Consider the following 21414-nt stretch of genomic DNA (forward strand, 5'->3'; position numbering starts at 1 on the left):
CCAAACTACAGTTCCACAGGGCCACGGGCTGAGTATGAACCTTTGCTTAGGTCTGCAGATGCTTCTGGACCTTGAGCCCTCTGCTCAGCCACCAACTCAGCCCAGCTGTCCTTCCTGCCTCAGCACGTCATGTTTTATTTAAACAATTGCATCGACAGTGAATTCTCAGGAAGGAAGCGAATCATGATTGCTCCCTTGCTGGGCTCAGCTGCCCTCTGCCGAGCTGCTGCATGAGCCCCAGCTTACAGGAAGCTGAGTGATATCACCAGTTTCTTTGTCTTTCATTAAGAAAGCCACCCAAAAAACACTCCTGAGTTTGGGAGGAAAATATCTCCCTCCTGTCTTCTTCTCACCAAACTTTCCTGTCGGGGAGTCCAAGTGCCCAGCTTCAAGGTCATTTCTTGTTAAAGGATAGAATACCGACCTTGCACTACAGAGATGTATGAACTTAGGGGAGCAGTCTCCCCTGCAATTCTCAGGACATTTCTTTCAGCAAGGGTATCAGGATCATGGTATGGACCAGTAGCTCTAAAGCTCAGCTCACACCCACTGTGCAAGGCCATTTGTAGGGATTCAAACATGAGCCTGGTAGTGGACACTGGTTAGACCAGTCACCCCAACATCCGTGTAGATCACAATTTCCCTTGGAGAATCTGGTGAATGCTAGAATCCTTACCCCCAGGAAAACATATGGATACAATGCACACAATATACAGACCCATTCTGCACACTGTTTTACAGGATTCACAGATCTTCTTGAAGCTTGTTCATGGATTTCATTCTCATTCATTTGACAAATATTTACGATATCCTAACACAAGTCAATGGCACCCCACTCCAGTACTCTTGGCTGGAAAATCCCATGGACGGAGGAGCCTGGTAGGCTGCAGTCCATGGGGTCGCTAAGAGTGGGACACGACTGAGCGACTTCACTTTCATTTTTCACTTTCATGCATTGGAGAAGGAAATGGCAACCCACTTCAGTGTTCTTGCCTGGAGAATCCCAAGGACGGGGGAGCCTGGTGGGCTGCTGTCTATGGGGTCACACAGAGTCGGACACGACTGAAGTGACTCAGCAGCAACACAAGTCTGGCACTGACTGTGCCGGGTGCTGGGAATTCAAGATGGAAGAGGAGAAATGCCTAACCCTCAGAACATATAGCTATGAACTCAGGGTCTTCAGCTAGGGGTAGTGCCCTCCCCAGGCTGAAGAGGGTACTCTCTCCGACAGGCTGAAGATGGTACTGCCCCCGACAGGCTGAAACTGGTACTGCCTCCCACAGGCTGAAGGTGGTACTGCTCCACAGGCTGAAACTGGTACTGTCCCCGACAGGCTGAAGATGGTACTGCCCCCTAAAGATGGTACTGCCCCCCACAGGCTGAAGGTGGTACTGCCCCCCACTAGGCTGAAGGTGGTACTGCCCCCTAAAGATGGTACTGCCCCCCCAGGCTGAAGGTGGTACTGCCCCCCCCAGGCTGAAACTGGTACTGCCCCCGACAGGCTGAAGGTGGTACTGCCCCCTAAAGCTGGTACTGCCCCCCCACAGGCTGAAGATGGTACTGCCCCCCACAGGCTGAAGATGGTACTGCCCCCCACAGGCTGAAACTGGTACTGTCCCCCACAGGCTGAAGATGGTACTGCCCCCTAAAGATGGTACTGCCCCCCACAGGCTGAAGGTGGTACTGCCCCCTAAAGCTGGTACTGACCCCCTACAGGCTGAAGATGGTACTGCCCCCCACAGGCTGAAGATGGTACTGCCCCCCACAGGCTGAAGGCAGTATTCCTCCCCACCAGGTTGAGGGTTGCACTGCACCCACCCTCAAACTCCAGGCTGGAATGAATTCTTGGTTGTCGTAATGACTGGACTGAACCAGGGCAGATGACTGGTAATATACGGGACAGAGAAGGGCTCACCTCAGACGTCTATAGCGCTCCACTGAGAAATGATGGCGTTCCTAGAAACTGACAACTCTGCAGCAAGAATGGGGCAAGCGACCCGAGACACACAGAATGACTGAGGAGCCAGACGTAAGAACCAGTGGGGAAGATGACAGGGACTGGCTTGCTTTGGATTTCAGCAATTCATTCTTCTGAATCTTCAAGTTTTACACAGTGTGGTTTGGAAGAAGCTCAGAGCCAGGAAACAGTAGGAAGTCCAGGGTGGATTTGGGCCATTGGTCTAAGAGTCCCAGCTGCCCGGGCCAATTCAGGGTGAACTGACCATCTCCTACTCATGGGGTCAGAGGGCATGAAAAGACTGTATGGCCTCCTACTCCAGGCAGCTCCAGCCTTCAGTCAACCCACCCAACAGGCCGAGAAGTTTGGGAGGTCAGTGCTGTGTGAGTCTGGTCTATTGGCCCCAACAAATCCCACCCTTCACTGCCCCCCACTACTAGCCTGCCTGGAGAGAGAGGGATGGTCCAGATGACCTCTCTAGGACCCAGAACACAATGAATAGTAAAGATCTGGGTGTGGGGTGGAGATTCATCTCAGCATTATGTGCCAACAATGCTGGCTTGGAACAGTCATTTCAGCTACTGAACCAACCTATAGGATACTGTTTTAAAAATTCTTTCTGGTGAATGCCAGGCCAAGAAAACCATTTAAGACTTGAAACAGGCGCTTTGAACTCAAAAATATCCTTCCTTTGAAATTTTAATATTTAGAAAAACAAGAGAGCTTAAAAAGCAAGCCATTATTCAGAGTAGGGTAAGTGGAAAGGACATTTCAAATGAGAGGGTTTTCTTTAGGGGTGGAGGGACATGGTCTTTCTCTCTTTTGGGAACCAGAATAAACATTCTGCGCTGACTTCCTTTCCCAGTGAAAAATGAGAGGGTAAAACACAGCAAATAAATTCCATGGACATCTCAGTGTGATGGAGGGACTCTTATAACTAACTAGAATCCACTCACAGCTGAAATAATATTGCAAATGACTTCAGGCAGTTAGAAATGATCCCCAATTACAACCCACATAAAATTCCTAATCTATGTGCTGTCCCTTATAGCTTCATGCAGTTACACACATTTGCAGAACAGAGAGAACCATAATGCCCCCCCGCCCCCCGCCTCCCAGAAAGGATTTAAGTCTGGAATACTAGAGAAAAGTATCTTACCCCCAAAGATCATCTTGTCCCTTCAATGGGACATTGTTCACAGGGACAACATAATCTAAATAAATTGCTTTATTACAAAAGTAATGCATGAACATATGCTTATTGTAAACAGTTCAAAAGACACAGAAGGGTAAAAAGCGAGAGTTGCTCTCTCCAGAACCCCAATTATTCGACTTCCTTTTCCAACAGGGACCAGAATTTTTAAAACCAAACCAGGCCCCACAGCAAGCTGGCCACAGAGCAAAACAAACAAACAGGCCTCATTCCTGTTATGAGCAGGCCAAAATATACTATGAGACGGTCAATAAATATGCATTAAATTCCCCTTGAAGTCCAAGAGACACAGAAATAAGCAAGGCAATGTCCTTGTCCTCAAGGAAACTCACAGTTCTGGGGGAAACTTGATGTGAAAATTAAATATAAAATAGCAAGCAATAAAGAATGGTCTGTAGGCTGTGCCGATGGTGGAGGCTGCAGGAACTCAGAAAAGTAGATGCTCTCTATCCTGTTAGAGGAAGGTTCTACGAGGACCTGACCATAACTACGCCAGGTTTCTATATAGCCGGGGAGGAGGGGGCCATTATGCTGGGACATGGGGCCGGAGTGCCAGGTAGATGCAGAGATGCTGCAGAAGATAAGCGGGGGGCGAGGGGAGGGTAGGAAGTAGATGAAGTGGGAAGTAGATTAAAGCGGTCGTAATGCCAGAGGGATCGAGAAAAGAACAATATGGAAGCTTGGGCCCTGGTTTTTCATCTTTAAGGGAAAGGATCTATCGATATATCTGAAGACCTTCAGCCCAAATCCTCTGGCTAAATGGCCCCAGGGAATTTCCCTGGTGGTCCAGTGGTTAAGACTTTGTGGTTCCAATGCAGGGTGTGTGGGTTTGATGCCTGGTCAGGGGACTGAGATCCCACATGCCACATGACAAAGCCAAAAAACTTTTAAAAATAATAATAATAATAAATAAAATGCTATTTGTGACCCCACGGACTATAGCCTGCCAGGCTCCTCTGTCCACAGAATTCTCCAGGCAAGAATGCTGGAGTGGGTAGCTCTTCCCTTCTCCAGGGCTCAAACCCAGGTCTCCCACATTGCAGGTGGATTCTTTACCGTCTGAGCTACTAGGGAAGCCCACCCTCCCCACTTAAAAAAAATTAATTAAAAAAATAAATAAATGGCCCCAGGGTCAGGGGGATCCATGCTAACCCGGTTCCCACAGACGGCTTCTCCAGGGTTGGCCTGAGTATAGGAAGTGGAAACTCTGTGGCCTGGGTATCTCCTGCCAGGTGTGAGCTTACTCTCCTCAAGGCTACCCTGGATCCTCCTGGGAAAATGAATCTAATCTAATGTCCTCCACCTCCAGGGCACAGTGGTATGTGTGAGGCAGCCTGTCATGTAGGAAAGGCAGATGAAGCCCACAATGGATGGGTCAAAAGGAAGACTCTGTGGTCAAAGCCTTTTTTCCTCGCCCTGCAGCTGATGTCTGAACCCCCTCCTGTCTAACCTGTCCTCTTATGTGTATGCGTTCAGTCACTAAGTCACGTTCAACAATTTGTGACCCCATGGACTACAGTACACCAGGCTTCCCTGTCTTTCACTATCTCTCAGGGTTTGCTCAAATTCATGTCCATTGAGTGAGTGATGCTATCCAACCATCTCATCCTCTGTCGTTCCCTTCTCCTTTTGCCTTCAATCTTTCCTAGCATGAAGGTCTTTCCCAATGAGTCAGCTCTTGGAATCAGGTAGCCAAAGTATTGGAACTTCAGCGTCAGTCCTCCCAATGAACATTCAGGACTGATTTCCTTTAGGATGGACTGGTTGGATCTCCTTGCAGTTCAAGGGACTCTCAAGAGTCTTCTCCAGCATCAATTCTTTGGCGATCAGCCTTATTTATGGTCCAACTCTCACATTTCCGTACATGACTACTGGAAAAACCATAGCTTTGACTGCATTTATGCATTCGTGCTATGACCGTAACTGTGCTTGATGCTGGGATTCAGTGATGAAGGAAGTAAGACAGGTATTCGTCCTGTGGGAGCCTTGGTCCACTAGTAGCTGATCCATCTCATCCACACTCTGATCTTTGTCGATGTGCAGTCATCTCGTCGAGGGCACCATGCACCTGTCACCACGCCTGAGACCTCAGAGATGCAAATCCCTAAGACTGGATTCTTATGGGGGGGTCTAGAGATGCCAGGTGGGCACGGAGGCCTGTAGTGAGAGTTGGGGAGAATTCCACTCACTGGCACCAAAGCCCCCTGGGATATGTCTAGCTGCAATCAGGCACCCCTCTCCAGCCAGTCCTGGGTATCCGGCCTTCGACTCAGCTGCATTCAGTCACAATCCAGAATCTTAAAAGTCCCACCGTGGTGTCCAGATAAGCTTAATTTTCTCCCAAGAAGGAGAATCCATCTCCGTGGGCTGCTAGGCAGTTTCATGACTGTTGAGAAGCAGTGAACATCAAATTACTCTCAGGGATAAGTCATCTCTTTATTTTGCATCAAGAAGAACTTTACATTTTTTTTTTTAATCAAAGGCATATCAGTCATAACTTTATAACTAAAGCTGGAATTCCTGGCACAGTGTCAAGCGCCCCACTGTCTGCACTTGTTAGCTCATTCCTGGACCCTTTAATGTCACCATCCTTGTTTTTCTTTCTTTCTGAGTTCCTGCTTGCAATGTGCGCCATCATGCAGTATTTTAGGGGTCCTTGGTGTTGTCGTTGTTTAGTTGTTAAGTCGAGTCTTACCCTTTTGTGACCCCATGGATGACAGCCAGCCAGGCTCCCCTGTCCCTGGGATTTTCCAGGCAAGAATACTGGAGTAGGTTGCAATTTCCTCCTCCAGGCATCTTCCTGACCCTGGGGTCGAACCCACGTCTCCTGCCTCTCCTGCATTGCCAGGTGGATTCTTTACTGCTGAGCCACCTGGGAAGCCTTTAGGGGTCCTTCCTAGCCACCGTAAGTAAACCCTTTGGGTACACAAGGCAGATTAAGGTGCTGGACAGACAAACACACTTTTATTGCAGTATGATGGAGGAGGCTGTGGTTTTGCTTAGAGGGATCTAGGAATATTTTTCAGAGGAGGAGGAATTCAAGTTGGGCTTCACTGGGCAAAAACATGGGTGGGTAGGAGTGAGGGAACGCAGAGAGGGAGCTGTCAGAGAAAACAAGGGTAAGCGTGGTGTGGTGGGGCCAGGAGGCAGGTGAGGAAGAGGGAAGCAGAGGCTGGGATGCGAAGGGGGAAAAAAAGTTAGCAGGGAGGCTACTCTGAGCCACACGGTTCGAAGCACAGTTCATGGACTCATGGAATCCTCCCCAATAATCCCATGTGGTAGCTCCAGCTGGTATTCACCATTGAACAGGCAGGGAAACAGAGGCACAGAGACGTTAAGGAACTTGGCAGAGCCTCCGATAATAAAAGGCAGAGGGAATCCGCCCCCGTGTTCTCAGTCCTTATCACTCTGCCTCTTGCCTTGGTGGAAGGGTGATGCGTCAGTCAGCCGGACTACTGGAACAAAGATGGGGCGGCTTAGACAACAGACGTGTGTTGTCCCACAAGTCTGGAGGCTGGAAGTCCAAGATCAAGACGTGAGCAAGTCTTGGCCAGCCATCGTCTCCCTGCGTCCTCACGTGGACTTCCCTCTGTGTGCCCTCATCCCTGGCGACTCTGTGCCCCAAAGTCCTTTTCTTATTAAGGACAGCAGTCAGATTGTATGAGGGCCCATGCTGATGGCCACATCTTAATGACCCTTTAAAGGCCCCATCTCCAAATACAGTCATATTCTGAGGCATGAAGAATAAGGGTACGAGCTTCAACACGTGCATTTTGGAGACACATTTCAGCCCCTAATAAGCGGGGAGGTATGGTCCAGGGGCTTTGAATGACAGAGGGAGGCAGCTGCATTTTGTTGGGGGGGGCGGTTGCTCTGTGGGCTCTCTCCAGCTGCGGGGAGCCTTCTCCTCATTGTGAGGCACACGCCTCTCGCAGTGGTGGCTCCTCTTGTTGCCAAGCACGGGCCCCAGGGTGCGGAGACTCAGCAGTTGTGGCAGGGCTCAGTTTCTCCATAGGGTGTGGAATCATCCTGGATAACCAAACCCATGTCTCCTGCATGGCAGGTCGATTCTTAACCCCTGGACCACCAGGGAAGCCCAGTGGCTGCATTTTCGTCTTTGGTTAGGGAGCTCAGGAAGGTCTGGCTGTATTTTGGGAGGGTCACTGCAGCAGCTGCATGGAGGACGGAGATGGGTCGTGGCTCTTGAGTTTGGCTGCACATCAGAATCACTGAAGAAGTGAAACTGAAAGTCGCTCAGTCGTGTCTGACTCTTTTCGACCCCATGGACTGTAGCCCGCCAGGCTCCTCTGTCCATGGACTTCTCCAGGACAGAATACTGGAGTAGGTAACTGTTCCCTTCTCCAGGGGATCTTCCCAACCAGGGATCGAACCCAGGTCTCCTGCATTGCAGGTGGATTCTTTACCAGCTGAGCTACCAGGGAAGCTCAGAACCACCTAAGGAGACTTTTTTTTTCTTCTTTTTTTTTCTAAGGAGACTTTAAAAAGCCCAGTGTCCCTGCTGTACCCCAGATCCATCAAATCCTACTGGATGGGGTGCAACCGGGTGTCCATAACTTGAGAAGCTTTCAAGTGGTTCTGACGTGCAGCCAAGAGTGAGGACCACGCCACGAGAGGGAAGCTTGCCTGGAAGCAAGGTGCCTGGTGTGGAAAGGGAGCAAGATTCAGAAACCAGGTCTGTCCAGGCACATGCAGGATGAGGGTGGCCACAACCACTGGACCGAATGCAGCCCCAGGCAGGTCACTTGGGGCACTTGACCAAGGAGACGTGATGGCCGTGCCCACAGAATGCCATCCTCTGAGGTCATCCACACGCCAGAGCCCAGAGAACCTCTGATGCTTCGTGCCCAGAGACCACACTGCCACCACCTGACTCCAGCACCAGGGCTAGAGCTTGAAAGGTCACTCTGCTTGATGCCCTCATGTTATGGATGGGACAACGGAGTCCAGAGACAGATGAAGATCAGGAATAAAACTTCTGCCATCAGGAATAAAACTTTTTGCTCTTGCTGTCTTGGGAAATGCAGACTCACCAGGAAATTGTGAGCTTGTAAAAGAGCGGGTCTGAGGGTGGTCCATAACCCGTGGCTCTCCTAGTCCATTCCCAGATAGCCCAGTTGAGAGGAGACTCCTGTCCTTGGAGCTGGAGACTGCTGGGGGCCGGTGGCAACCAGGCTGGGTCAAGGCAGCTGGTCTCCTCTGCAAATGACCTTGGTTGACCAGTCCCAGGGAAACCCCAGTCCAGGGGCAGCTCTGGACACCAGACCAGATCAGGGTGGTCCATGGACAGGTGGGGGACTTCTCACCGCAATGGAACTTTCTTCACAAGGGTCTAAGAACAGCCTGGTCCCCTGCGGTCTCTCCTAACTTGGCCAACTGACCCCGCCAGAACACAAGAGACCACCTGAGCCCGTGACATCTCTTGCTCATTTGTCAGCAACGGCAGAGAGGCACCCAGGTCCCTGCTTTCATGGAGCTTCCATTCTAGTGGAGGGGAGACAGAAAACCAAACACAGAATCAATACATAGTATTCAGGTTGGTATAAGACTGATGAGTAATAAGTCTCACGATTAAGAAGCTCACTGCCTGGCCTAGGGTCTTCTCCTGTGGATTTATCCTTTCAACCTTGGTGCCTCCCCAGACACAGCTGGTGCCCCGTTCTAAGCCACATGTAGTGGGGAGGCTGGACACTGGGGCGGGGTGGGGGTTCCTCTCCCTGCAGCCCAGCTGGGGAGGAAGGAGTGAGCCTGTGGAACAGCAGGGTGGAAACAGGACTGTTCAGCCTGGACACTTCCCAAGCAAGGCACTCTTGGTGACACCCAGGTGGAGAGGCAGGTCCCACCCTCCAGTCTCTAAGCTGACAGGGAGGACTTGGTGTCACACAATACTAAATACAAAGGCAGCTACCACTGCTATTTATTCTTGTTTGTAGGTCGTCATGGGACAGGACCTGGCTCCTGAGAAGCTCAGTCTAAGGAGGGGGTGTCTGTCTGTGTGTCAGCCTCCATCCACTCAGTTTATGTACAACAAGTGACTAGGATTCAGCAAAGTGCTCAGACCTGGCGGGTGAGCGGCGCTTGCCAAAGCAGCAGAGAAAGAAGGCGTGGAGGCGGGCAAACAGCTGGGGAAGATGTGGTGAGGGCATTCAAGCCAAGGCCCACCAGTGGCTTCAGCTTCATGCAAGAATCTTGGAGAGCGTGGTGATAGAAGGTCTGGCTATGTGAGACTCAATAGGCAAAAGGAAGGGCCGGATGATGGGAATCCATCGACTGAAGCCTGAGCACCACCTCCCACTGGACGTGCAGGTACCCAGAGCCCTGGGAGGAAGAAGCAGCTCAGGGAGGCTGACTTGTGCCATCTCCAAGGCAGAGAAAGCCTCCGCACCCACGCGATCTCCCAGCCAGGGTGCCACAGTGGGGCCCGGTGATGAAAGCAGACCTCTCCATCACGTAGTTTAGAAGTCAGATGAGATGGTTTTCCAGAGAGCCAGCTGGAAATCCACTGGGGCATCAGAAGCCTGGACTTCTGTTTAGGGTTATCATGGTGATCCCAAAGGTGGCGGAAAGAGCTAGAAAGAACATTACACCGCGAGGCGGCAGGTCAGGCTGGGACTTCACCTTTTAAGCACCAGTGTCTCCTCCCCCAGAAGGCAGAGTGGCCAGAGCCCCTGCCCCTGAAGCCCGTTTCGATGTCAGAAACCTGGAAGGTTTTCAGGTTAACAGCAGCCACCTAATGACAGTCAGTCAACAGATCAGAGAGGACGGCCCTGGTCGGGGAAGGCTGAGCACAAATGGGCAAATAGGTGGGACTAGGAGGTCCAACCAGTCCGTCCTAAAGGAGATCAGTCCTGAGTGTTCATTGGAAGGACTGATGTTGAAGCTGAAACACCAATACTTTGGCCACCTGAGGCGAAGAGCTGATTCACTGGAAAAGACCCTGATGCTGGGAAAGATTGAAGGCCGGAGGAGAAGGGGATGACAGAGGATGAGATGGTTGGATGGCATCACTGACTCAATGGACATGAATTTGGGTGAACTCCGAGAGTTGGTGATGAACAGGGAGGCCTGGCATGCTGCGGTCCATGGGGTCACAAAGAGTCGGACTCGACTGATCGACTGAACTGAACTGAACTGAAATGAGGCGGGAGCTAGGCCAGGTGAGGGCTTCGCATGGGTGAGAGAAGGAAGCAGGATCAAGCAGGGCCTCACTGACCGAATGCAAGATTTAGGATGTCATCCCAGGAACACTGGGACACCCCTGGACGATTTTAAGCAAAAATAGTTGCATACGTGTGTGTGTGTTCTGACATTTATTTATTTATTTGGCTGCCTCTGGTGTTCGTTGCGTCATGCAGGAGTTTTCACCGCTGGGTCTGGACTCTCTAGTTGCAGTGCCTGGGCTCTGGAGTGCACTAGCTCAGTAATTGCAACACGTGGGCTTAGTTGTTCCAAAGCATCTGAGTTCTCAGTTCCCCAAGAAGGGATCGAACCCATATCCCCTACATTTTGAGGTGGATTCTTAACCACTGGACCACCGGGGCAGTCCCAAGTTGTTGGGTTCTCAAAATAACTCTCTGCCTCTGGTATACAGAAGAGGCTGGGAGATGGGAAGCGGGGAGTAGGTTCCGGGTGGAAGATGCGCGTGTCTTGATGGAAGGAGCAGGAGAGATCCGTCAGCACTCAGGGCCTTTGCACCTGCTGTTCCTGGGGCCTAGATTGCTCTCACCCTTGAGGCTTGCACACCGACCCTCCAGGCCCTCTGATCTTCAGCCGCCTGTTGGTTCTCCAGAGAGAAGCCACGTGCTCCAACCCTGGCCTTCCGGCATGCCCAGCCCATTTCAGCCATCACCGGCTGCAATGATTCTGAAATGAGCCTGCTCCTCCTCCTGCTCCTGCAAACTTCAGGAGTGCGGGCGCCTTGTCTGCTGGGGTTCTGCTGAGCCCAGTCTCGTCATCCGGATCTGTATTCCTCAGCCAAAATTCCCTAGGAAGGAGCAGCAGAAGAGGAGCTGTCTGCTAGAAATCGCAGGCAGGCTGGTCTCCTGGGTGGTGTCCTGAGCCTCTGATACCGCGGCCGGGAGGGGGATGGCAGAGAGAGGACAGACAGATATCCTTCTGCCCCTTGAGGATGGGGTGTGGGTGGGAAGAAGGTTCCTGCCAGAGATCACATCGGCGGAGGATTCGGACTGTGGGGTCCTTCCCACGGGGCCTCAGGACTCCAAGGTAACGCCCCAGAGAGGAGGCGGAGGGGGTCTTCTGGCTGTGCCTCTGCTGCTGGGACTGGAGGGTCAGTGAGCAGGGCAGAGGTTCCCAGGCCCAAAGATCCGGATCCTGAGAAGCACAGGGAGGCAGGAGGGAATTAACCTCCCGTCTTCAAGCGTGCTGGGGGCGGCTGCTCGGGAGACGGTACCGCAGGGAAGCACCCCCCAGGGACACACATTCCTTAGCCAAGCTGCATGGTTGCTTTAAAAAAAACATGGAGCTTCTGGCATGTTTGGGGGCTGAACGTTCCAGTCTCTGCTGGCAAGAGAACACAAGGCCGCAGAACGCAGGGATGAGGAATAAAGGACCCAGTGACTCAATGCCTGTGTGACAGGTTTATTGTGGTGCGCCGCCTGGGCCTGCCAACCAAGTCCACAGATGCGACATTTGAAAGCCGCACGCATTCCACTGGCTCTGCTGGCCTCCCCGCTGCCAACCAGCCGTGTGAAATCCGGGGCAGCTTCTCCCCCTCTGCTAGGAGGGCTGCTGAGGCTGGGGCCTGGGGCCTGGGGCCCGGGTGTCCCTGCACGTTTAGACAGCACGGGAAGGTGTTGGGAAAAAAAAAAAAAGTTGCTGGTTTCAACATGGGTGGGCCTCCCGCTGATACAGAGGGGGCCCCCGCTCTACACACACGGGAATGAGGCAGTCTGACAGTTTTCGGGGAAGCTGTCCAAGCTCTTCTCTCTGAAACCCCCATTTGCAAAAGCATGTTTTCTGAAAAGTCTTAAAATGCATACAATCTATGGGCTGCCTGAGTTGAATGCAAGAAAACAGGAAGTCAGTTAAATGCATTCCATGATTCTCACCAACCAGGCACAAATGCCTCTTCTCCCAGCAACGGTAACAACGAGGCTAGTATCTACCGGGAGCTTAATATCTGCTAGGTGCTATTGTGATCTTTCCATCTGGACATGAGGAAACTGAAGCCCAAAGAGGGTTAAGTAACCTGCCCGTGACCACACAACCTGTAAGAGGCAGAGCTGGGATTTGAATACTGGCTCTGACCTGCCATCTTGTACTGCTTCCTAGCCTCTAAAAGGGCCCAGGATACAGTTATGTGGCTTCCCCATGCTCCCCTCTGCTATCTCCCCAGAGGAAAATAAAACGTTCCAGGGAATTCCCTGATGGTGCAGTGGTTAGGGTGGCTCAGTGGTAAAGAACCCACCTGCCAATGCAGGAGATGCGTGTTCGATCCCTGGGTCAGGAAGATTCCCTGGAGAAGGAAATGGCAGCCCACGCCAGTCTTCTAGGCTGGGAAATCCCATGGACAGAGGAGCCTGGCGGGCTACAGTCCATGGGGTCACAAGAGTCAGACATGACTTAGAGACTAAACAATTACAACTGGTGGGACTCAGCGCTTTCATTGCCATGGACAGTTTCAATCCCTGTTTGGGGAACTGAGATCCCCTAAGCCGCACAGCGCAGCCAAGAGAAAAGAAAAGGAAAGAGAAGCAAGTTTTCCAAAATTTTAAAAGAAATGGAGTCAAATATTACACTAATCTTGTAGATAAGTTGTGTTATTACATACGGCAGCCAAGGAATGAAAATTGAGAAACTAGGTTGGTACAGAGCAAGGAGGGCAAGGCTTTCTTTGGAAAATCCGCCTGCAGTTGGGGTGAGAAGGACTAAAGGTTGAGGAGGCCAGTGGCGTCTCGAGCCTGTGTTGAAGGGGTTTGAATCCCTCCCTCCCACAGAGCCCCAGCCGTGGGAGGACCACAGGAGGAAAGGGGAACTGGTTCTCGATCTTTCCACAGATGCAGCCCCTGATGATGAGAAGGCGGGCGGCTCTGAGGCCCTGGCAGAGATGGGGCTGCCCTTTCTCAAAAGCACCATGTGCGAGAGGAGCAGACGGCGAATCCGGGAGCTGCCTCTGAGGATGTCACTGCAGCTCCCGGACCCTCAGCGCCCTCAGCTACAAACTGCAGGCTGGATGCCCAGTTCAGATTCCAACTTCATCGACTAATCTACCTCCCACCACCCTGGCCGTTTCCTGTGAGGGGAAACTGGACTGCAAGAGTGGGCTGGTGTGCATGAACGCACATGGCAGGGGCCGAGGGGGAAAGGACAGCTTGGGCCTCGTAAGGGGAGTCACGTTTCGCGACACGGAGTGGCGTAGTGTCCTTGGCGAACAGTGGCAGCTCCTCCTCCTGGGTCTGTTAGGAGAAGCTACATCTAGAAGATGCTCTGTCTGATTTTTAAAAACACTGAGAGGGTAACAGGCAGGAAGGCCAGAGGTTCCCAAGTGGCAGGAGGTAATAAACTGCACGTGGCAGATGTTTTCTTTTTTTTCCTTCTCTACACAAGATGAAAAGAGGCTTCTTTTAACTCTGTGTTAAGGACACAGAATTGAGCCTTGAGCTAACCCATGTATTTTTCTTATGGATATGTTTTTCTTAAGCTATGTTACTGAAACTATGTATTTGCTTTGCAATTTGCCTTTCTTCAAAATGGTTCCACCTAAGACTAACTTTTTTTTCTTTTCTCAAACCTTGGGCTGATAAGGGCTCAACAAACCAGTATTCCTGTCAATTATTTTATGGCGGGGGGCGGGAGGTGGGATGACACACCTCATGCCATCCTATCTCAAAATTGCATATTGTGGACCAGAGGCCTGGTGAAACTCCCTCAGCCTTGAGGTGTCTCTCTTATCTGATTTCTAACAGACATAAAACACCTTGCTAAAAACGAGCAAGGGGGCACTCTTTCTGTCCCCTTCTGACGTCTGTGTCAGAACCTTTCCCTATCTCTATATTTTAACAAAACGTTGCTACACAAAAAGCCCCAAGTAGTCAAGCCTCGTCTCTGACCCCGGATCAAAATCCTGTCCCCCAGAGTCATGGGGGACATGCAGCATATGGCCCGCAGCAGCGACCTTTCAGCATGATGGCTGGGTCAGAAGGAAGGGGCGCCTCGTCTTCTGAGGCTCTGACACTATGTGCAAGCAGACATGGGGACAGCAGCCAGTAGCCTCTGCCAGCATCTCTGGCAAAGTTATACTTGTCTGCTTGCTGGTGGTACTGTGACCAAGCTACTGATGTGGGTGTTTAACTTATCTGTAAATCACGGTCCCTCTGTGTCTGTCTGTCACACACATAGACATACACAGGCACATCCAGTCCGTTGACAATACAAAATAACATTGCTGCTGCTGCTGCTAAGTCACTTCAGTCGTGTCTGACTCTGTGCAACCCCATAGATGGCAGCCCACCAGGCTCCCCCGTCCCTGGGATTCTCCAGGCAAGAACACTGGAGTGGGGTGCCATTGCCTTCTCCAATGCATGAAAGTGAAAAGTGAAAGTGAAGCCTCTCAGTCGAGTTCGACTCGTAGCGACCCCATGGACCGCAGCCTACCAGGCTCCTCCGTCCATGGGATTTGCCAGGCAAGAGTACTGGAGTGGGGTGCCATTGCCTTCTCCAAAATAACATTGTAGCATGCTCAACAGGAAGTTGTATTGACACAACAATTTTATGGCTGATTCTCATCTTCTATAAATAACACAAATTTTTGTGATTGAAGTTACATTTTAAAAAATGCCTGAGTTTTCAATTTAAAGAACAGAACCTTCCTAAGAGGCAATGGAAACTTCTGAAATGGAATTGCCACACACCAGGAAAACATTCTGGAAGTCTGCCTTTTATATGTGGCGTTTTCTTAAAGAAAGGCCCAACAGAGGCCTGGCTGCAATGAAATATTCACATGGAGCTATCGTGATCCTTGACCTTATTGTGTTTCTCTATTCTACCAGATCCAAAATATCAGACATTTCTAAGAAAAGGCTATTTTTCTGGACAGTTTTGGAACCACTGGCAATCCATGCAGTTTCCATAAAAAATTCTCTTGGGTATTTTGGGAACGAAAAAGAATGAATAGGATTAACTTATCACTTAGCTAGAAGGGAAAATGAATATTCACTTTCTCTCAGGAGTGATTTTCACTCCGCCAGGAAGCAGGACTGACTGCGTGTCAGGCCCGTTCCCCAGCTGAGACCGGGGCTGGCACAGAGACGGGGCAATGCCTCGGTATCCCAGGCCCTCAGCCTCCGGCACCGACCACTGATGGAACGGCTCCAGGAGCAGCCCCTGCCAAGAAGACCTGCTCTGGGGAAGCTCACGCCTAAAAGGAGGGAAGGCAGACACAGCATGGTCTCCTCTCCAGCGGGGATGGATTGTGTGAGGAGACCCTGAAGTCAGCGCTTTCCTGTTCCACTAATCCCCGGACCCACCCTTTCAACAGGCATTCTTGAGCACCTACCCTACAGAATGCCTGGTTGTATGAGTGTGTTAGGTTGAATCACATGCAATTGCTGATTTATAGGTGAGAAGAACACTGGCAAATGTTTCATATGGGTAAACCACTTCGAGGGGCTTCCTAGACTAGGGTTAGCAGGTTTTTCTTCTGGAGGCACCCGAGAAGGTGGGGGTGGTTGTTCAGTCATTAAGTTGTGTCTGACTCTGCGACCCCATGGACTAAAGCACGCCAGGCTTCCCTGTCCTTCACGGTCTCCCGGAGTTTGCTCAGACTCATGTCCATTGAGTCGATGAGGCTGTCTAACCATCTCATCCTCTCAACCAGAGAAGAACTCACCAAGCATTTGTCTGTTCACCCACTAACAGGGAACGTGAGCTGGGTCTAGACCGCTGTGAGACAGGTTAGTTTTACCCTACCGATGATGTGCTGTTGCCATAGTAATCCTGCTCAGTTTGAGAGGAACTGCAGAGGACCAGTTACCACTTGCTAGGGGATCTGGGCCTGCCCATTTTTCTCCCAGAACAGGGTGGACATGCAATGACATAATACTCTGTAACTTTACAAGGGAATGAATCCTTCCTTTAGACTGGCTTCTTTTGAGAGGAACTGCAGAGGACCAGTTACCACTTGCTAGGGGATCTGGGCCTGCCCATTTTTCTCCCAGAACAGGGTGGACATGCAATGACATAATACTCTGTAACTTTACAAGGGAATGAATCCTTCCTTTAGACTGGCTTCTCCCAGACATCGTTTTAAGCAGAGGCAGCCTGGAGGGTGGGCCACGTGGCTGCCTTCAGCTCTTTGTGGGTCCAGATCTGCCCAGCAGAGGCAGCCAGACACAGAAAAGCAAGTCAGAACTGCAAAATGAAGGCCCTCTCATGTGTCCATGTGCCTCTGGGGCAAAACTGGACCCAAAGTTCAGTTGTAAAAATATTCATCCAGAGCAACCAGGGGGATATTGCCCACAGCAGCCAGAGGGATGACAGAGATAGGCTTTCTCCACCCTGGTACTGGTGACATGGGGCCATGTTCACTGTGGGGGTCATCCTGTGCACTGAAGGATCTTCAGTAGCAACCCCAGCCTCTGCACACCAGAGGCTGTAATCTTCCTTCCCTCTGGTTGAGAAGCCCAGGTTTAGAAGGACACTATGATCAAATGCAAACTGCATGATCTGTGAGGGGGAAAGAGCAAGATTCCTGGGGACAAACCTGTGTCAACACAGCCTAACAGGGTTGATCTACAGACAGGGGGATGGAGAGAAAGAGTTGTGGAGAAGATTGTCGTGGATTACCCACCTTGACAACTGCATCTCTGCTAGCCAGAACTCAAAGCTGGAAACATGACTTATACGGGTGAAGGGGGCGGGGTGGGGGGATGGGAGGAGGTGGTCCTGGACAAGAGACAGGGCTTTGCTGACCAAGGGGGTGGGCTGGGGGACAGTGACGGGGATCTCTCCCTGCACCTTGGGGCCCCTGTGTGACATTCCTGCCTCAAACAGCCCCTTCTCTTCCGAGCTTCATCTGGCTCCTTCTCATCCTCAGGTCTCCCTTCTTTCTGGGAGCGTTCTCTGAGCTGTCCCTGCAGCTGCCCTTCCCACCCATTGGCTTTGGATGTCCTCTTCAGGGTCACCTGGCATCCTGGCACAGAATGCATCAGCTTCTCTCCCTCTCTCTCTCTCACACACCCCCTCATATATTTACGTACATACATGTATGCAGCAGTTTGCTTTTCTCCTTGCTCCTCCCGTTAGAAAGTGAACTCCATGAGGGCAGGGACCCAGTCTTCACTGAGGGAGCAGCACGCTCTGCCCCAGAACCCAGAGCAGCGTCCACACCCGGTGAGTCTCTCCCCACAACTACCTGCTGAGCTGATGAAGGAACTCACTTTCCCACTGAATGGCAGGGGAGGGCCGATGAGCGAGGCTCCTCAACAGAATCACGCCCATGGTCTGCCACAGCCGACAGCTTCATCAGGGTGTACACTGGTCTGTTTCTGCAAATTCAACTGGAGTTTGCAAGGCAGATACAGATGGCAAACAATAGCATGGAAGATGTGAAAGTTTCAGTATTTACTTACATCTGTCTGCTCAACAGACCCTTTTGTGATACACCTTTCGGGCAAATGTGTGGGGCTCTGAGTCACATTGCTCACCTGTCCATGTACATGCTGAAAGCCCGATGAGAGAGCTAAGCACAAAGTTGAATTGCAGTCTTTTTTTTTTTCCCCTATTTTTGGTTACACAATACAGCATGCAGGATCTTAGTTCCTTGACCAGGGATCGAACCCCTGCCCCTTGCAGTGGCAGTGTGATGTCTTAGCCACTGGACCACCAGGAAAGTCCTGGGAGTTCTATTCTTCAAAAGTGGTATTAGGAGGGGTATCTGTCTGCATGTTGATCGGGGAGGGGGAGCAGGTAGCAGGGTAAGAGCGAGGGTCCCCATGGCATCTGTGTCATAAATGGACACGTGGGCAGCAGGCCACCTGCTCAGGTCTAGTCTGGCTGGTCCCCATCACCACTGCCACCTTCCGACATCAAGAACACAGAGACATTTCCGTCTAACTTTTATATGAAGAATTTAATTATCTATACACATAACTAATTCAAAAGGTTGTATTACAGTTGTTAAAGCCGCAGGTTTATATATTTATATATTTTACATTCATATCCATGACAATACTGACTCGCCAGCGAACGAGGCGGTGTCCTCGTTCTTGGCACTATGTGAGTGGAGAAGGACCTCTACACAATGGCCAGCACAGAGTCCCCAAGGGGACAGACGTAAAAACAGAAGATCGCTACTGTTAAAAAGTCATTAGTGGAACCGCTAGGTTGTGCTTGAGGCTCCCTGCCCCCCACTCTGTTTTCTGTGCTGTCAGCAATGGCGTTTTTATTGTGAGCTTCCAACTAGTGTTTAAAAGACACACATGGCTTCAGCTACAAACGTCCAACACATCAACGGACCATGAGCTCCATTTCATATTAACCTGTAGAAATGCCACAGTCTAGTCAAAAATGTAAACATTGGAAATTAATTGCAGGGAGACTCCTATACATTCTTTCTTGTCAAGAAAATTCCTTGTTTGAAATAGGTCATTCCATGAAGTCACTGGAATAAAACTTGGTGTAACAGAGACTAAGGCGAGATTGTAGATACTGTTGACAGTGACAACCTCAAGGGTATAGTCTACGGATTTATGGTATGAAAATATGCAAAATTAAAAACCCCAAACAGAAAACACCAACTCAACCAGATAAATCTGAGACTGAACAAAAACACACATGCTTTCTCATGGGGCTACAAGGTCACTGTGCAAAATAAAATTAATGCAATATGATCAGAGCGTCATACAAGGTTATAGCTTTTGCCATGGAAAGAACCAGTTTCGTACGTACAGGATGTATTGTTACATGCTCAGCAAGGTACATCTGATACACAGACAAGCACAAAACACCTTCTGTTTAATCGGCCTCATTCTACACGTCTTTAAAACAGATACACTGAACTCCTCTGTACTTCTACAGTAGGGGCAACAACCCAAACTACACAGTTTAGTTGCTAACACTGGACAAAATGAAAAACAAAAAATACATCAAGTCTCAGATTTATGGACATTTGGAACATTTTTTTTAATAGCACATGCAGCATTCCTTGATAGTGGGTCTTTTTGCAAAACCAAAATAGCAAAGAAGTCATTCTTTTTTTTTTATTATTAAAAGGCTAAAAGATTTATTGAAAAATAATTTGAAACTGTTGAAAGCACCTGTGCAAAGGTGGGGAGTCAATTTGAGTCACTGGGAAAAAAAAGCCACAAAAGGACCCACTACCCTGTGTGTTTTTGTAATTTTTTGCTTCTATCTCTGCAAGTAATAACTCAACATCGCCATCACATGCAACTAAGGCAAAATGAGGTAAACTGCTCTGCAGTGAGTTCTTCTGCTCAGAAGGCAGTAGGTGATCATGCTGGAAGTCACATGATCAAGGCTGCATCTCCCATCATCCCTCGGGGCAGTGATATGGGATAGTGGGTCTCTTTGAGGACTTTCAAGCCTGAGGGGGGGGTGGACAACATATGATTCCTAGAAAAAGGAGGAAAACAACACATAAGCAAAACAAAACAATGAGCAAAATTCAAGCTAGGAAAATGAGTCAGGCATGTAAAACAGCATGGTGCCAAAATGATTAAAAAGGAAAAAAACAGAAAAGAAAAAGGGGGGGAGGGGTGGGAGGGGACATGCTACAGAAGGAATGAATTTAAAAAACCAAAAACAAAAAACCAAAACCAGAACAAAAAAACCAACAAAACGAAAACCCCACGAGATAAAAGTCTTGCATTACGAGGAAGGTCTTCAAAGAGACTGTTGCGAATGCAGCAATGGTCTAGCTAAGTTCTGCAAATAAAGCTCGGCAGAATCAGAGCAATGCTGCATGTTTCACCGTGAGACGCCAGAGAGGAGAGGCAACCGGGCGGCCGGGGCACTTACATTGCTGGCTGGGGTCCATGTCCGTGGTCAGCTTCACGTAGTTGGACGGGAAGAGCCCCACCTGCCCGTGGACTTCGCCCTTCCACCAGTCGGGGTCCTCCTTGTTGAGGACGTTGATGACCTGGCCCTTGCTGAAGGCCAGCTCGTCGTCGTTCTGCGCAGTATAGTCGTACACCCCGATCACCTGGCACACTGCGGGAGACAGGCCCAGTGAGTGGTGGGGACGCGGGCTGCCTGGGGGTCTCCGCGCCTCCTGTGTCCCACCCTTTCCTTGCCCGAAGAGGGCAGAGCTACCTGGAGGGCTCTGGGGGGCTCTGTGTACGTGTGGGCAGTGGAGGAAGCCAGAGGACTGGAAACCAAGACAACAGCAAAAACGGCAGACCTCCCTTTAGTTTCCATCCCACCTTCCTCTTGTAGGTGTTTTGCTGTCCGCCGAAAACGGTGGGGATGAGGGAGAGCTACCAGGGAATCATCTCTGTCTGATGGCGGTGATGTTCCTTCAGGATGCTGACTCGAAACGTTAGCCCATCTGCACACCCAGCTTTTCTGATATTTTGTTGGATTGTTTTTTGTTGTCTGTTTGTTTTTTTAAGGTGGAAGCTGATTATCAGCTGACCTCCGAAAAGTTCAACTCTTGTGTCTGACTCTTTGTGACCCCGTGGGCTGTGGCCTGCCAGATTCCTCTGTCTATGGGATTTTACAGGCCAGAACACTGGATGGAGTGGGTTGCCATTTCCTTCTCCAGGGAATCTTCCCAACCCAGGGATCGAACCCGCGTCTCCCATCTCTTGTGTCTCCCGCATTGGCAGGCAGATTCTTTACCACCAACGCCACCTGGGAAGCTCTTAGTGAAAAGGAAAATCAGTGCCTTATTCTGCTGTACTTTTGTGTCTCAAAATCTTGTCTCCAAGAAGCAATTTCCACATTCAAGGACAATTTTCCTTTTCTCATTTTCCCTCAAACCTACAGGAGGTTACACTGTTTTTATTCCCGGGCATTTTTACACTTCAGAGAAGTCTGCCTAGTTAGGTGTTACCCTTGTTCATCTTTCCTGACCAACCTGTATACAAGCTCAGGCGTTAACGATGTTCCAGCTAATCTCATCCCCTCGGCAAACAATTTCTGTGGGTTTTAACCAACCTGATGAAGGGCACACCACTGGCTCTCCCCAAGGGAGAGAAGACACAGCGGGCACCACACCCCTCTGCCCACAGGAGGCCACGGCTCAAGC

General features: G+C 50.3%; 1 protein-coding gene across 9 annotated transcripts in view; it reads right to left on the reverse strand.

Annotated features, from left to right (window-relative positions):
• Positions 1-21414, reverse strand: part of ITSN1 (intersectin 1) — a 251838-nt gene that overhangs the window by 42899 nt on the left and 187525 nt on the right. For 6 of the 9 annotated variants that reach the window (XM_043448750.1, XM_043448748.1, XM_043448749.1 and 3 more), the window contains one exon: positions 20184-20375. In XM_043448750.1, the coding sequence (XP_043304685.1) occupies positions 20184-20375 (192 nt within the window). Of the gene's footprint in view, positions 1-18257; positions 19779-20183; positions 20376-21414 lie in introns of those variants that run through there. The other 3 variants (XM_043448755.1, XM_043448754.1, XM_043448752.1) reach the window with 1 other exon arrangement.

Source organism: Cervus canadensis, chromosome 27 (assembly GCF_019320065.1).
Source record: "Cervus canadensis isolate Bull #8, Minnesota chromosome 27, ASM1932006v1, whole genome shotgun sequence".
NCBI classification, from domain to species: Eukaryota; Metazoa; Chordata; class Mammalia; order Artiodactyla; family Cervidae; genus Cervus; species Cervus canadensis.